Below are 15,849 nucleotides of genomic sequence, written 5' to 3'. Positions count from 1 at the left end.
GCGAAAACTCACCACGTCGAACTGGCGTGTACCCAACAAAGCTGATTTCTTTTTTTCCGAATAGCCGGAGACTGCCTCGTTGCGAAAGGAGTAGAAGATGGCTGCCCTGACACTGGCTGCCGGAGAGAATATTGTGTATTGGCCCTTTTCGCGGAGCAGTCTGCTCGAGAGGAACGAGATGGCGCTTTCGGCGGCGCGCCATACGTTGCCTCAGAGAATGCGCACGAATACGAAACAACTACTGCTTCTGCCCTGCTACTGTTTCAGCTGCTGGAAATGCAAGTGGATATTCGCTAATGCACTGTGCCTAATTCATGCTGCAAAATGTGTAACGATAAAGGGAAGACGTGTGCGGGAGTTAGCTGCAAAAATAGTGATTCGCATATTAAGGAATGGGATCAACCTGTGTCGCCGTTGCTACAGCCTGTGTTGCCCGCCCTTCGCGATGCACGGCTTTCCTCGATGATTAAAAAATGTCACAGTTTCGCCCTAAGGGCGAAGCAATGAATGCGATAGCAACACAGCAATGTCATACGAAGTAAGGTGAGCGGCTTTGGTAGCAATATGAATTGTAGTAAACATGAGCTGATTAAGTAAGCAGGTGTGCTGCGGCGTAAGTAGACCGACATGAAGAGAGACTCGATGACCACGAGAAGGCGCGTGTGAAACGGTGGTGTTGATGAGAAGCGCTTCCCGTGGGCAGCGCGTGCGAAGGGACACACCTGTAGCGCTGCACTGCCGATCCGGGCAGCATTGCATGTGTAGCGTGCGTTGGAAAATGTGGCCCGACTATTACTAACTGAATGAACAAGCGTGGTGTGAGCGCGCACAAACAAACATGAATAGATCACACTGAATGACTGCAGACAACGACTGTAAAAACGCTGGCAGCAAGCGCATATACGCCGCAGCGGGCGAAGGTACGTGCGGTCTATCGCTTCAACGGAAACTGAGCGGCGAATGCACAGCGCATAAAGGTCAGAGCCGTGTGGAGATAAGAGACGGTGCGAGCGAGCGACGAGCGCGGTTGTTGGCAGAGTACAAATTCGCCCCCCCCCCCCCCCTCGCTCCCTCCGGCGCTCGCTTCCCGCTTCCTTGCTTGCGCGTGGAAGATTGAGTGCGTTCGCTCTCCGTGACAGCGTGCGTCCGCGCACGCTTCCGCTCGGGCATACGGCACGCGGCGAAGATTTTATCTATACGAAACCTCACGGCGACGGCGACGACGACGGCGACGGCGACGCCGATGGCAGAAATCCGGTGGAAGTGTCCATATAATTGCTATCGCAATAAAAAGTTAATCCACCAGCGCTGTATAGCTAACTTGAACTCCGCAACGTGGTCACTGAAGAGTGAGTACCGCTCGTTACAAAAGGAAGTAACGCCACTTACTGGCATAGTAAGTTTCTTGCACGTTATTTGCACATTTACCCCTACTCGCACGAAAACTTACACCAGCCCTACCGCCAACGTATCAATAATAAGTGAATGGGCGCACATTTGAATCAATGTGCCGAAGCATGAGTGACGGTGATTACACCGACAAGACACGAATGTTGGAAGCTGAACGTTTCGTGACGGTCCACAGAGTAAGCGAGGGACTAGCGATAATACGCCTTTGCTACAAGCTACCACAAAGTACAGAACATTTGCATTCCAAGCTTTGTGCGCCGCAAGAACAAATCCATCGCAGCAGAGCACACCCGCGAGTGATTAGGCTGAAAATAAACAATCAAATAGTGGCAGCACCGAGGAACTTTACGGAGTCAGAAACATGACAACTGCTGCTTCAAAATGTTTGCCAAATAAAGAACGAGCACACTGATCCTGATCATTTACTTAATAAGCGGAAAGTTTGGACAGCTTGGAATGCATGTCTAGCCCCGCTTTTAGTAAAGCACCGCATACGCTGCTCGCGCCGTTTGGACAAGGCGTAATGAGCTCTGAAGGCACTTACATGTCCTCTAAAGCGGTGGCCAATGCTTCGTGTCGTCCACAGTCACCGTCTACGATATGCGTCGAAACGGAGGTTTGCTGCGCCACACCTGCGTCACGCGCTTGCATTGTAAACACGCAGGCAGCTGAGGCAAGCAATGGACGCGTCACCACGTGATAAAACATTGCAGCGCCCACGGGAGCGCCGCGAAAAGGGTCAATAAGAAAGTTTTTTGCATGAAAGCACAACGACGTTCTTGAGACCTTTCGGTACGCTTACCAACTTTTCTTGGCTGAGGATCCGTTTTACCAGCATTTTTACTCTTCCGTTGCACACCACCGCGATATTCTACCAGCCATGTGCCCTGAAAGATAAAAAAAAGAAGCGGACCAATTGCCGCCGACGCCGACACTACCCTTTAACCGCCGGCTTCTTGGACAATCCCCCGTAGTGGGTAAGCGCCACGGATGAGGATCAAGCAAGCAAACCCTCCTCACTCGGTTATCTGGTTTCACGGCTCTAGCCCGGCCCCACCGAAATTCTCTCCACTTTTGCGTGTTCCTCGCCTTCTGTCAGCCAATAAGATAAGAAAAACCTGTCAAGGTAGGTAATGCTATTCGCTTTGAAAGCAAACAAAAGTGATCTCCTATAAGAGAGGATATCGTTTCGTTGTTGGCCTGCTCAAACAACGCCGCGGTCACAGGTATACTATAAACACAAGCGCAAATACATCAAAAAAAAAAAACTCTCAGCCCTTCCACTGGGGTGGAGATGGAAGACCAGCGAAGCTGTACTATGGTGGGAATTATGTCATCATCATCACCCTATATTTTATGTCCACTGCAGGACGAAGGCCTCTCCCTGTGATCTCCAATTACCCCTGTCTTGTATTCCAACTTGCGCCTGCAAATTTTCTAACTTCATCACCCCATCTGGTTTTCTGCCGACCTCGACTGCGCTTACCTTCTCTTGGTATCCATTCTGTATCCCTAATGGTCCATCGATTATCCATCCTACGTATTACATGGCCTGCCCAGCTCCATTTCTCCCGCTTAATGTCAACTAGAATATCAGCTATCCCCGTTTGTTCTCTGATCCACACCGCTCTCTTCCTGTCTCTTAACATAGGTCCTAAGATTTTTCGTTCCATCGCTCTTTGTGCGGTCCTTAACTTGTTCTCGAGCTTCTTTGTTAACCTCCAAGTTTCTTCCTCATATGTTAGCACGGGTAGAATGCAATGATTGTACACTTTTCTTTTCAACGACAGTGGTAAGCTCCCAGTCAGGATTTGGCAATGTCTGCCGTATGCACTCCAACCCAATTTTATTCGTTTGTGAATTTATTTCTCATGATCAGGGTCCCCTGTGAGTAATTGACCTAGATAAACGTACTCCTTTACCGACTCTAGAGGCTGACTGGCGATCCTGAATTCTTGTTCCCTTGCCAGGCTATTGAACATTATCTTTGTATTCTGTATATTCATCTTCAACCCAATTCTTACACTTTCTCGATTAAGGTCCTCAATCATTTCCTGTAATTCGTCTCCATTGTTGCTGAATAGGACAATGTCATCTGCAAACCGAAGGTTGCTGAGATATTCGCCGTTGATCCTCACTCCTAAGCCTTCCCATTCTAAGAGCTTGAATACTTCTTCTAAGCATGCAGTGAATAGCATTGGAGAGATTGTGTCTCCTTGCCTGACCCCTTTCTTGATAGGTAACTTTCTACTTTTCTTGTGGAGAACCAAGGTAGCTGTGGAATCTCTGTAGATATTTGCTAAGATATTCACGTATGCCACTTGTATTCCTTGATTACGCAATGCCTGTATGACTGCTGGTCTATAATTCTTCAATTCTTTAACGTCTCCCTTAAGCATTAGCATAATGTTGACGTTCTTCCAGCTCTCTGGTACACTTGAAGTTGTGAGGCATTGCGTATAAAGGGCCGCAAGCTTTTCAAGCATGATATCTCCTCTATGTTTGATTAAATCTACTTTTATTCCATCTTTTCTTTCCCCTGGTCATGTCTTTGAAGGCCCTTCTATCTTCATCGCTAGTTATGGAAGGAGCCTCTGTATCCGGTTCATCATTATTTCGAATGAAAGTAGCTTGGCCGTTTTGGGTACTGTACAGGTCAGTATGGAATTCTTCCGCTTCTTTTACTATGTCATCGAAATTGCTGATGATATTACCATGCTTATCTTTCAGTGCATACATCTTGCCTTGTCCTATTCCAAGCTTTCTTTTTACTGATTTAATGCTGCGTCCATATTTTACGGCTTCCTCAATCTTTCCCACGTTATAATTTCGAATATCCCTTACTTTCTTCTTGTTGATCAGTTTTGACAGTTCAGCGAATTCTATCTGATCTCTTGAGTTGGACATTTTCATCTTCTGTCATTTCTTTATTAGGTCCTTTGTTTCTTGGGAAAGCTTACCTACTGGTTCCCTTGGTGCCTTACCTCCCACTTCAATTGCTGCTTCTGAGATCAACCTAGTTACGGTTTCATTCATGACCTCTATGCTGTCTTTATCTTCATTTTCTAAAGCTGCATATTTGTTTGCGAGCACCAGCCTGAATTGGTCTGCTTTTACCCTTACTGCCTCTAGGTTGGCCTGTTTCCTCTTGACTAATTTCACTTTTTCTCTCTTCAAATTGAGAGAAATCCAAAATCTCACTAACCTACGGTCACTGCACTTTACCTTACCTAACACTTCTACATCCTTCACTATGCTTGGATCGGCAGAGAGTATGAAATATATTTCATTCCTTGTTTCTCCATTAGGGCTTTTCCAGGTCCACTTCCTGTAGCTGCGCTTCCTGAAGAAGGTATTCATTATTTCGAGCCTATTCTTTTCCGCGAATTCTACTAACATCTTTCCTCTTGCATTCCCAGAATCGATGCCGTAGTTGCCAATTGCTTGCTCACCATCCTGATTTTTTCGCACTTTTGCATTGAAATCACCTATGACTACAGTATACTGAGTTTGTACCTTTCTCATAGCTAATTCAATATCTTCATAAAACTGTTCTATTTCTTCATCATCGTGACTAGAGGTTGGGGCGTAGGCTTATACTACCTTCATTTTGTACCTTCTATTCAGCTTTATTACGACTGCTACCCTCTCATTAATGCTGTAGAATTCATCAATGTTGCCCGCTATGTTGTTATGGACTATAAATTCTACCCCGGATTGTCTCTTGTCTGGAAGACCTCTATAGCAGAGGACATGGCCGTTAGTCAGCACTGTGTAAGCCTCACTAGTTCTTCTAACCTCACTAAGGCCAATAATATCCCAGGCAATGCCTGATAATTTTTTCAAATAGTCCTGCTAAACTAGCATCACTCGAGAGGGTGCGCGTGTTGAACGTTGCCAGGTTCAGTTTCCATTGGCGGCCTGTTCGGACCCAGTGATTATTAGCACCCTCTGCCCCGTCGCAGGTCTGACCGCTGCCTTGGTCAGGTGCTCCGCAGCCACTGGGGACTGAGGGCCATGGGTTAATTGTCGGAGTCATGAGGGAGGTAGTGGCTCAATACTGCACCAGGGAGGCCAATTCCGGTTCTGATGAGGGAGTGACTTTGATGAAGCTTAGTGGGCCTTCCTAGTTTGGTTGCACCTGAACTAGTATAGCCCCACTATTTCTCGGCAATATATGTTTTATTGCGATAGCAATTATATGGACACTCCAAAGCAGATTTCTGCCGTCGGCGTCGCCGTCGCCGCCGCCGTCGCCGTGAGGTTCCGTATGACGTCAATGGAGATGAAATCGTCGCCGTGCGCCGCCGAACGCTGTATATGCGAGTGAAAGGGCGCGAGGGACGCGCGCTTTCACGGGGAGTGAACGCACGGCGGAGAACAAACGCGCGTTCTGTGCTGTGCTCCCTTAAGGGCTGCAGAAGTAGGCGTCTCTTTCCTCCTTTACCATCACCATATATGTAGAGCAAACGCGCCTTCTTCTGACGCACGAAAGGCCGTGGGAGGGAGGGGGAGGGAAGGGAGGCGACGTTTAGCTGCGGCACCAAGTGCCTATTTATATCAGAGGCTCCGGCAACAGTCACCAACGCCGCACGCATTTTGTGCGAACGCGGGCAAAACGGCGACGGCGTCGACAACAGTTCTGCGTGTTGCCGGTGCTGCTGCATGTCAAAGTTTATACAGCTGATAAAGCTACTATCATTACTCCGTATAGCTCTCTACAAATTTTCTATCGCAATTGATGCTTCGCCTTTCAGGTGAAACTGCGACAACTTTTTTTTCTTGCCGGTGTCAGGCACCACTCCATGCCTGAAAAATGTGGTGGACTGGAGTAGAATTTGAACTTAAGAGCTTCAGATTTGGAGCCGGGTATTCTACCTCTGCTCCACGCCACCATTATTGATTTGGGAATTATGGGAATTATGTATTTCCCATTATGTTTATTAAGCTGTGATGGTGAATGATTATTTGAAATATAAAACAATGAGAAATATATATGATCCGGTGGTTTTCATTTATTTAGTGACCACAGGGACCATGGCCTTATGGTCGCTTCGGTACACCGCCATAGGGTGTACGGCAAAGGTTGGCACGTTCCTCATAAACATGTCGCCAACGCCACGCGCGTTCGCTACGAACGCGGGCAATACGGCGCCGACGTCGACAATAGTTGTGCGCTTTGTTTGTGTGACCGCACACAAATGACCGCTGTCAAAACGCTGGCTACGTGACGGAACCATAGGGAAACAAAAAAAAACTTTTTAACCAGATAGCGTTAAGGGCCCCGTGTCGCAGAAAATCCGGCGTCGGCAACCGGCGTGCGACGGGGGTATCGGAGAAAATCGCCAACCACCCCGACCGCGAAGGCCCTCCACGTGGTGCAAGGTGTTGTTGAACAAAAATTGAATTTCTCAAAGTGAAATCCGTCAGGAAAATGGTAAAGCACGACTTTACCATTCGGCGTCGGATTCGCCGTCGGACAATCGGCGTCGGATCGTAATTTGAATGTACGAGACCACCTAATTCTGCTACGAGGAAACTCAAACACAAACCCCTTTTCCAGCATTTCTACCAGACCTACAGCAGCGTGTTGCGATGCGAACGGGTCCCGATATCGTGTTCTACTCTTAAAGGCGAAGCTTAAGCGTCCTCCAATGTTTCTTACCACTGGGAAGTCGCGTTCGCTCTCCGTGAAAGCGCACGTCCCTCATCCTCACGCGCTTTCACTCGCACACACAGCATACGAGAGTTTTATTGCGATAGCAATTATGTGGACACTCGAAGCGGAATAATGCCGTCGGCGTAGCCGTCGCCGTGAGGTTCCGTATGACGTCAACGGCGATGAAATCGCCGCCGCGCTCCGGACGCTGTATGTGCGAGTGAAAGGGCGCGAGGGACGCGCGCTTTCACGGGGAGCGAACGCACGGCGAAGAGCAAACGCGCGTTCTGCGCCTTGCTCCCTGAAGGGCTGCAGAATTAAGCGTCTCTTTCCTCCTTTACAATCACCATATATAGAGAGAGCAGACGCGACTTCTTCCATCACGCGAAAGGCCGTGGAGGGACGGGGGGAGGGAGGGGAGGTGACGTTTAGCTGCGGCACCAAATGCGTAACTATATAAAAACGTTGCGAGGCGAGAAGGGTTTACCACCTTCTCACCTCGCAACCTTCTCGCTTCGCAACCACTTCCGACGCTGCTAGACGAGTGTCCCGTTTTGGCGCTGAGCCGTGCTCCCTCAAGGGCTGCAGAAGATAGCGCCAACCTTTCCCTTTCCCTCAAGAACCACTTATCATCATCCGTTGTGATCTCGTCGAAAACCTCCAAGCCGCCCCCACAGGCACCGGCAACAGTCACCAACGCCGCGGGCGTTCGGTGCGAACGCGGGCGAAACACCGACGGCGTCGACAACAGTTCTGCGCGTTGCTGGTGCTGCTGCATGTCCAAGTTTATACCGCTGATAAAACTACTATCCTTACTCCGTATAGCTCTCTACTAATTTGCTATCGCAATTGAAGCTTCGCCTTTCGGGTGAAACTGCGCCATGTTTTTTTTTTTTCTATTGCCGGACGCGACCATCGAAGAGTGAGCCCTTAACTGCTTCGCTGTAAAAAGCCGGCAGATCCCACGCCCTGTGGGAATCAATGTTATGTGAAGCAGTGTGCGGGGAGCCTACCAAGTTAAAGAAACGACCATGAGAGCACCAAGACGTAGGCGGCTCTTTCATGAACTGCATGACGCACATGTCATGACATTCATGTGATGATCGAATCCTCAGGAGTCCCTTTAGCTACACCTAAGAGACCTTAAGGCGAAAGCCTTACTCATGCTCATGACAATGACTTCGACCATCAACCTTTAGCCTTTTCCTTCACTTAGTAGCGCATCCGAACCCATTCCATTGGTTTTTGAGTGTTAGTTTTTTTCTGCTGAGTCATTCTCATTTTTGCTGAGTCATGGTCATGACTATGACTTCTATCACAATCCGTTAGTGTTTCCTTCACTTAGTGCCCACGTCCGAACCCATTTCAGTGATTTTTGAGTGTTTATCTTTTTCGCTGGGTCAGACCTAAATGACACGCATATTATGACATTTATGTCATGACCTACGACTTATGTTCGTCAAACACTCCTGTCATACTATGCCAATTTTGGTAAACACCAAGTTAACGATACGACCATGAGAGCACCAAGACGTAGGCGGACGGACGGACGGACGGACGGACGGACGACGGACAGGACGGACCGACAGACAGACAGACAGACAGACAGACAGACAGACAGACAGACAGACAGACAGACAGACAGACAGACAGACAGACAGACAGACAGACAGACAGACAGACAGACGGACCGACAGACAGACAGACAGACAGACAGACAGACAGACAGACAGACAGACAGACAGACAGACAGACAGACAGACAGACAGACAGACCGACAGACGACCGACCGACCGACCGACCGACCGACCGACCGACCGACCGACCGACCGACCGACCGACCGACCGACCGACAGACAGACAGACAGACAGACAGACAGACAGACAGACAGACAGACAGACAGACAGACAGACAGACAGACAGACAGACAGACAGACGGACGGACGGACGGACGACGGACGGACGGACGGACGGACAGACAGACAGACGGACAGACAGACAGACAGACAGACAGACAGACAGACAGACAGACAGACAGACAGACAGACAGACAGACAGACAGACAGACAGACAGACAGACAGACAGGACAGACAGACAGACAGACAGATAGATAGATAGATAGATAGATAGATAGATAGATAGATAGATAGATAGATAGATAATAGATAGATAGATAGATAGATAGATAGATAGATAGATAGATAGATAGATAGATAGATACTGTCAAAGTAGCAAATGTTCGCTAAAAAATGTTTCGCACTTAAAAAATGGTCGCTGCTATATACAGCTGCTTTAAAGAAAACGTCTATTAGCGTTGAACTTTTGGTGAACTCTTTTGGCGAAGCACTATCTTCAACTCATTTATTTCGAGAGAAAAAGGAATGACCGACGATTACTACACTCCCTGATGCGAAAGTAGAGTGCAGCTGTATGACTCGTGCGGCACGTTGCAGACGGAGCGAAGTTTGGCACGACTGCCTCGCGACGAGTGGGCGCGATCAGCAGACCTCCGCTGATGCTTTGTTTTCACACAGGCGACTCTCGTCGCCGCACTACGCTTTTCTTCTCACGCCCTTCTCCTCCGCTTTCCTCCTCGCCAGAGGTGCTGCAGATTGGGAAAGTTGGTGCGAGTCGCTATCACCGTCCTTCTGCTGCTCGTTTGCTCGGTTACGCCGAGGGACGACACCGACGCTCGCCGCAGGAACGGGCGCCTGACAGCTGCGCTCTAAAAGGTCTAATCGCACCACGCCAATTTTTTATGGCAATCAATTTTCTTGTTTGATAGATCCGGCACACTGACTCGATCATTACTTGTCTATTCGTCGTGGCTTCAATGATTTCTCTCGCTCCGGCCTGCGATTGGACGCGCGTCCAATTTTGTGCCCAATAGATGCGCGATTAACCGGTGATTTCTGCTCGCAGGTGCGTCGGCGGTTGCTGACCAAGGTGGGCCTGAGCAACGCGGTCGCCGACGTGTCCTCACCGGCGTGCTCGTCAGTGCTGAGCTGGTCTCGCGATAGCCTGAGCAGCAGCAGCAGGAATAGCTTTCCCGATAACAGCACCGTGTCCACTGCGACCACACCAGAGGCCTCGGCGCACCGCCTTAAGGTCTTCAGCGCGGCCTTCAAGTAATGACGTCTTCTTAAATTATGGCAACCCAGAATGAGGGAGGGCAACCAAACACTTGAAAAAAAACTGTCTAACAGAGGGGCGCTCTCCTTTGTCCCCTGTTTTTTTCTTACGTGTTTTTTTTCTTGTCTGGTTTCCTCCAGTCATTCTGAGTTGCGCTAATCCAAGAAGACGTCATGGAATACCATCTCGCCCAATCCGCCACCCTTGTTAACTTCAAGTAGTGGCTGTACCTGAGAACTCTTGAAAGACGCCGCGTCAGGAACGACCCGTAGTGACGTCATGACACAGCACATTCGCAGCGATGCGAATGTGCTGTGTCATGCGAATGTGCTGTGAATGTGCTCCTCCGCAAGCCGACAATCTGTTGCTGTGGCAGATTTTGCGTACGCAAAGCTCTACGCCCGGCTTGCGTTCTTTTGTACTCATTTGGGGTTCTTTTGTAAGCCCAGTGGTTTGCGGCCGGGCTTACAAACTTTACAACTTTACGTATGCAAACTCTCTAAAGAAAAGGGAGGCAAAGCGCGCGCAAGTATAAGAACGCTTCTGAAAATAAGTCCCACATATCTTCTTTCGTTTTAGTTGTGGAAGAAACATCTTTTTGCAGCCGCAAAATAACACCACTCAGTGTAAAACTCGACTTAATTTTCTGCTTCTTCCACGTCTGGGCAAGACTGTCGCACTCGAAAGCTACGCTGATATCCCCCCAGCGTCGGTTCCAAGAAACCAAAAGCGCTGTGAAACTGATGTACTACTTGGCGTAGTACTACACATGTGCGGAAGCTCCGTCCACGCGGCTTCATTGCCAAAAAGTGCGCGAGGTGGCAACGCTGCTCGCTGCAGTTGATGAACATCGCCGATATGCTAACACAACGCGACCAAATCGGCGGCGAGAAGCCGCAAAGGTTGTGCGCCCCGACAGGTTTGTGGCTCTTTGTGTTACGCTAAAAGCAGCGGCGCCTCAAGTGCGCACGTTGTTGCGAGCTTCGTGAACATCGTTCATGCTCGTCACGTGCCCACGCTCAACGTGCGTGAGCATGCGCCGTGTCCTCGTGATGAGACGTCCTTTCGAATGGACTGGTGAGCCGATGACACCGTCGACATGGCATCCCTCACCCGAACAAAGATTTATACCGGGCAATACGAGGGAACATTGAATGCTTTGAATTTTGCGGCCTCATGTGATAGGCCACACTCTAAATCCCCAAAATATTTCTCGGAATATGTGGCTCCTGATTACGACAATAATTTTCTCTACTATACATTCCGGAATTATAGCTAACAAATGCGCCTCCTTGTTTAGCGACCTTTGGATAGCTTCGCTAGACCGTGAGTTGCTAAGCTTTTCGCGTTGATGCAGACAATTGAATGAGCACTATCAGCATAAAATCAAGCGCGAACAATTCCGTAACTACTCCTATGCGTTGTTCCCAATTGTTTGGTTCACCTGCATTTGTAACGATGGCTCCAAAACGCAAACTTGGTACTCCTTCATGCTTAGAAACCGGTTACAGAACGATTACGCATTGCACTTCCATGCAATTACGCATAAGAAGCGTTCTGATCGGTTGCTTCCTATTCGCGTTTCAATTTATGCTGACACTACAACTACGGTAAACGTAGTAGTTCAGCGGAAACCCGTTAGGTGGAGAGGAGTAATTAAGGGGGGGAAATGAGATGAAGATACGGTGGATGTCTCATTTTTTCCACTTTAACTACGGTAAACGTACCGACATGAAGTGTCCTATATGACAGGCACAAATATCTAGCAGGAGAAAAACATAAGGTCGACTGACATAGAGGTACATTCAAGGTTATGAAATCCTTACGATTACAATAGCAGTTTGACATTTCACAAGGAGCGAGAAACAAAGAAAAAAACTTGTACGAAAAAAAAGTCAAAACACTCTGAGGTTTGTTTACTTGTCGCACTTTGGAAAAATTATGACAACTATATAAGGAAAGTTTAGATGAATGTTACAATATTTATGTGAGAATCACCCGCCGCGGTTGCTCAGTGGCTATGGTGTTGGGCTGCTGAGCACGAGGTCGCGGGATCGAATCCCGGCCACGGCGGCCGCATTTCGATGGGGGCGAAATGCGAAAACACCCGTGTACTTAGATTTAGGTGCACGTTAAATAACCCCAGGTGGTCCAAATTTCCGGAGTCCCCCACTACGGCGTGCCTCATAATCAGAACTGGTTTTGGCACGTAAAACCCCATAATTTTTTTATGTGAGAATTATAGGTGGAAAAATTGCAGTACACTCTTACAACCTCGTAGTGTTTCGCGAAACGTAAGTGCCCACATTTTCGTAGATCTGGTAAGTGAAGCAGACGCGCACTATCAGAAATTTTCTACTTTAGCGCACCGCGTAAACGAATGTGATACATATCGGGCCTGCAATATCTTATGTTTTCTACTTGAACATCTTTTTAGAGTTATGTGCCTTCAGAATGTTTCCTACAATTCTGAGAAGTTGCACATTAGCTGGAAAAGTTCGTGTTCATGGTAAAAGCACTGCTAGAAAATGCACAGACATTTCTTTTGTAGAACAGACATTTTCACGTCTTCCACCTGGCTTCACAGAGACTACAGCAACCAAGACGCAAGGTAAAGAAAGTTGAACAATGCGGGAGTAGACTGCAGTGGGTGATATTTCGGTTTGCGCAAAGGACTTAGGGAAACAGTGATAGCTTGCTGACAATATCCCTTTCATGACCTGCCCGGGTCTTTTTTGTTTTATAGAAATAATGTAATAAACAGACGATCAATATCTAGTATGAAAGCGTACGTTACAAAGCTTTCCTCTCCTAATTTACTACCCTAATCTTAGCGCTAAAAATGTGCGTTTTGATATTGCGACATCTATCTGCTATCTTTTCTAGTCAACTTCTAGAGTGCTCACAGCGTACGTACGACTTGCACTATCCGGAAAATAACTTGCATTCTCTCCTGAAATGCACAAGCCGAGCATAGTGCCAAAGTTGTGTCACTGCTAAAATAAATGGACCCGATATGCTTCATCGGCAGCACCACACGTGAATTACATTAACAGCGAAGCTGTATATGGCTAGGCGAAACCGAAATCCGTCCGTCCGATTTGCGCAGAAATGTGGGCCGATCCTGGTGATAGTGCAGAAATGGTCCAAGCGCAATGGCACATAACCCTGTGGTGGTGGGCTCCGGGACCTGTGACTTGAACAACTTCAAGAGAGGCACGCCATTGGCTGCAGTGACCTCGTTCTCTCGGTCGCAGTTTCCCTCCGGCCCCGCATCTCACGAAGAACAGCAGCACCGCCATGCTGCAGTCCGGGTGCGCAAACAGCAACTGCGTGCGCTGTACCAAACATCGCATTTGTCAAGATCAAAAGCAATCAGTCAAGAAGGTGAAAGTATTTATTGAAAATCTGCATATCAATTTCCCTTTTTTTATATACAGGGTGTCCCCGCTAACATGGACCAATCTTTAACAAGAGATCGATCGTCTTGCACAAACTAAGCTATCACAGTCGAATTGAGATGCTCCCAATTGATTACATTCAATTAGGTAGTTTAACATAATTATATCATTCTTTAAATACTGTCCTAGCTGACAAGACGTTCATTAAAAAGTTGCAAGCAGCTACGAAAAGCATATATGAGAAAATGTGCTCAGCAATATACACTTATCTTCGTTGTTATCAGCCTATTTAAAGGGGCAGACAACCGCTCAGAACATGAATCGAGATAAGCCCGCTGGTTGATGTTCTCTATCGTACTCGTTAAAACAAGCCATGTTTTTCTCATTAAACGTTATCTATATTTTACTTCACTCAAAGTCGCGAAAAAGGACCTTTAGCGCCCCACGCGGCCAGAACATGGAGATGCACGAGAGGTCTATCACGTGAACTTGTATTGGTGTACGTGGTTCGTGGTCTTTGTATTAGTATTTAAATACATTTTTTTCTGTTACAATTTCTTTCTTACTTACAATGTGCAGGTAGGCCTGTCGTTTGTATTGAGTATAAAAGTGGCGCTGCCTTCGCCTTGGTTATCGATGAGTTGGCTCGGCTCGTCGATCGACAGAATAACGACGACGGGGGCCATGATGTTGGCGTGTAGTTCGGAAGAAACGCAGTACAAATATAAGGAAAGTCTGTACGACAACGCAAACTTATTGTACCAGCTCACGACGCTATCGGGGCGCCTAGACACTGTCCGCATCGCAGATCGTATTCAAGACATACGCAGCAGCAGCCGGAGTGTTTCACTTGTAAATAATAATTCGCTTACTAAATAAATTAACAAGCATGGTGTCAGCGCGCACAGGCCAACATGAACGCATCCCACTCGATGACCACATCGCTGCCAAAACGCTGGCGTGAGCAGCGAGCGAAGTCACCTTCGTGCTGTCTAGCGATTTAACGCCAACTGAACGGCGAGAACACAGCGCACGCAACGCTACGAGCCGTCGGCCCACCTATGAAACGATCTACTTCGGCGATAATTCACCTTGGCGAACGGCGTGCTTTAACTGGCTGTTTTAGCAAACTTTGTTGAGCTCATTGGGTGGTTGAGCACGACGTCATCCAATTTGCTCAACCAGCCACAGGCTCCGGAAGTATAACTGATGTGTGGGAGCGACGTCTGGGGACTCATGTCGCATCGTGTAGTTCACCTCTCTCTCTCTGCTTACCGTGATAGACCTCTATATAAACGAGGAGAAGAAAGGGGAACCGAGGAGCTTCGAAGGATCGACACACTGCTGTTGTGCACTGTCGGAGTAATTATCGTCTGTTTCGGCGCCTGAGGGATTTTAATGATTATAGTGGAAGGCAAAAACAGTAAAACAAAATTTTTCAATGTTTTTCGACGCGCCTAATTTGCATACAGTTATAATTACATGTTCGAATTTCCCGCTTTTAACAGCGAAGCTGTTCTAGATAACCCTAAAAAGGCTGTCGCAAAACCTCACCGAGCTATGACGTCATTGCGTAGCCTAGCAACCACCTCGCGGAGCGGCGTGTGCCTCGCCTCCTCTCCGTGCCGTGCACATGTTGCCTTGAGATGGGACGTTAAGGAGAGGGAAGGAGAGAAGAAGGGGGAACCGAGGATCCTAATTTTGTTAATGTTAAGAAAATAACCATTATTTTCTACATTCCAATTTGGGGACTCATGTCGCATGGTGTAGTTCACAGTTCGCTCTCTCTCTGCTTACCGTGATAGACCTCTATATAAACGAGAGAAGAAGGGGGAACCGAGGAGCTTGATTTGGTTAATGTTAAGAAAATAATTATTATTTTCTGCATTCCAATTTCAACCACACTTAATTTCTCCGATGCTTCCTTGGATTCATTGTCTGTTGGCTTTATGTGGTCATATATATAGGCAAACAAACACACCAAGGACAACACCACTGTAAACACAAATGAGCCCGAATGGGGGTTTTATGGTTCAATACCTTTTAAAACTCCATTGCCCAATACATTTACTCCATCACCATGGAGTAAGAAAACCATAAAACCATCATTTTACCTCCTTCCCGAAATGATGGAGTAAAAAAACGGAATGACCTGATATCACTCCATTTACAAAATGGAGTTTATCAGTGCTAAAACCTCGTGCCGTGAAATGGAGTAAAAATGTATTCCTCCGTGCACTGCAAA

At 47.6% G+C, this 15,849-nt stretch overlaps 1 protein-coding gene across 1 annotated transcript in view; it reads left to right on the top strand.

Moving 5' to 3' along the window:
• Window positions 1-10,203, top strand: part of LOC125941549 (uncharacterized) — a 173,837-nt gene extending 163,634 nt beyond the window's left edge. Inside the window, exon 4 of the mRNA XM_049659052.1 lies at window positions 9,994-10,203. Coding sequence (XP_049515009.1) covers window positions 9,994-10,203 — 210 coding nt within the window. The remainder of the gene's footprint in view (window positions 1-9,993) is intronic.
• The last annotated feature ends 5,646 nt before the right edge of the window (window positions 10,204-15,849 follow it).

The sequence above is a fragment of the Dermacentor silvarum genome, chromosome 11, assembly GCF_013339745.2.
Source record: "Dermacentor silvarum isolate Dsil-2018 chromosome 11, BIME_Dsil_1.4, whole genome shotgun sequence".
In the NCBI taxonomy this organism is placed as follows: Eukaryota; Metazoa; Arthropoda; class Arachnida; order Ixodida; family Ixodidae; genus Dermacentor; species Dermacentor silvarum.
This window is presented reverse-complemented; position numbering and strand designations above follow the sequence as displayed.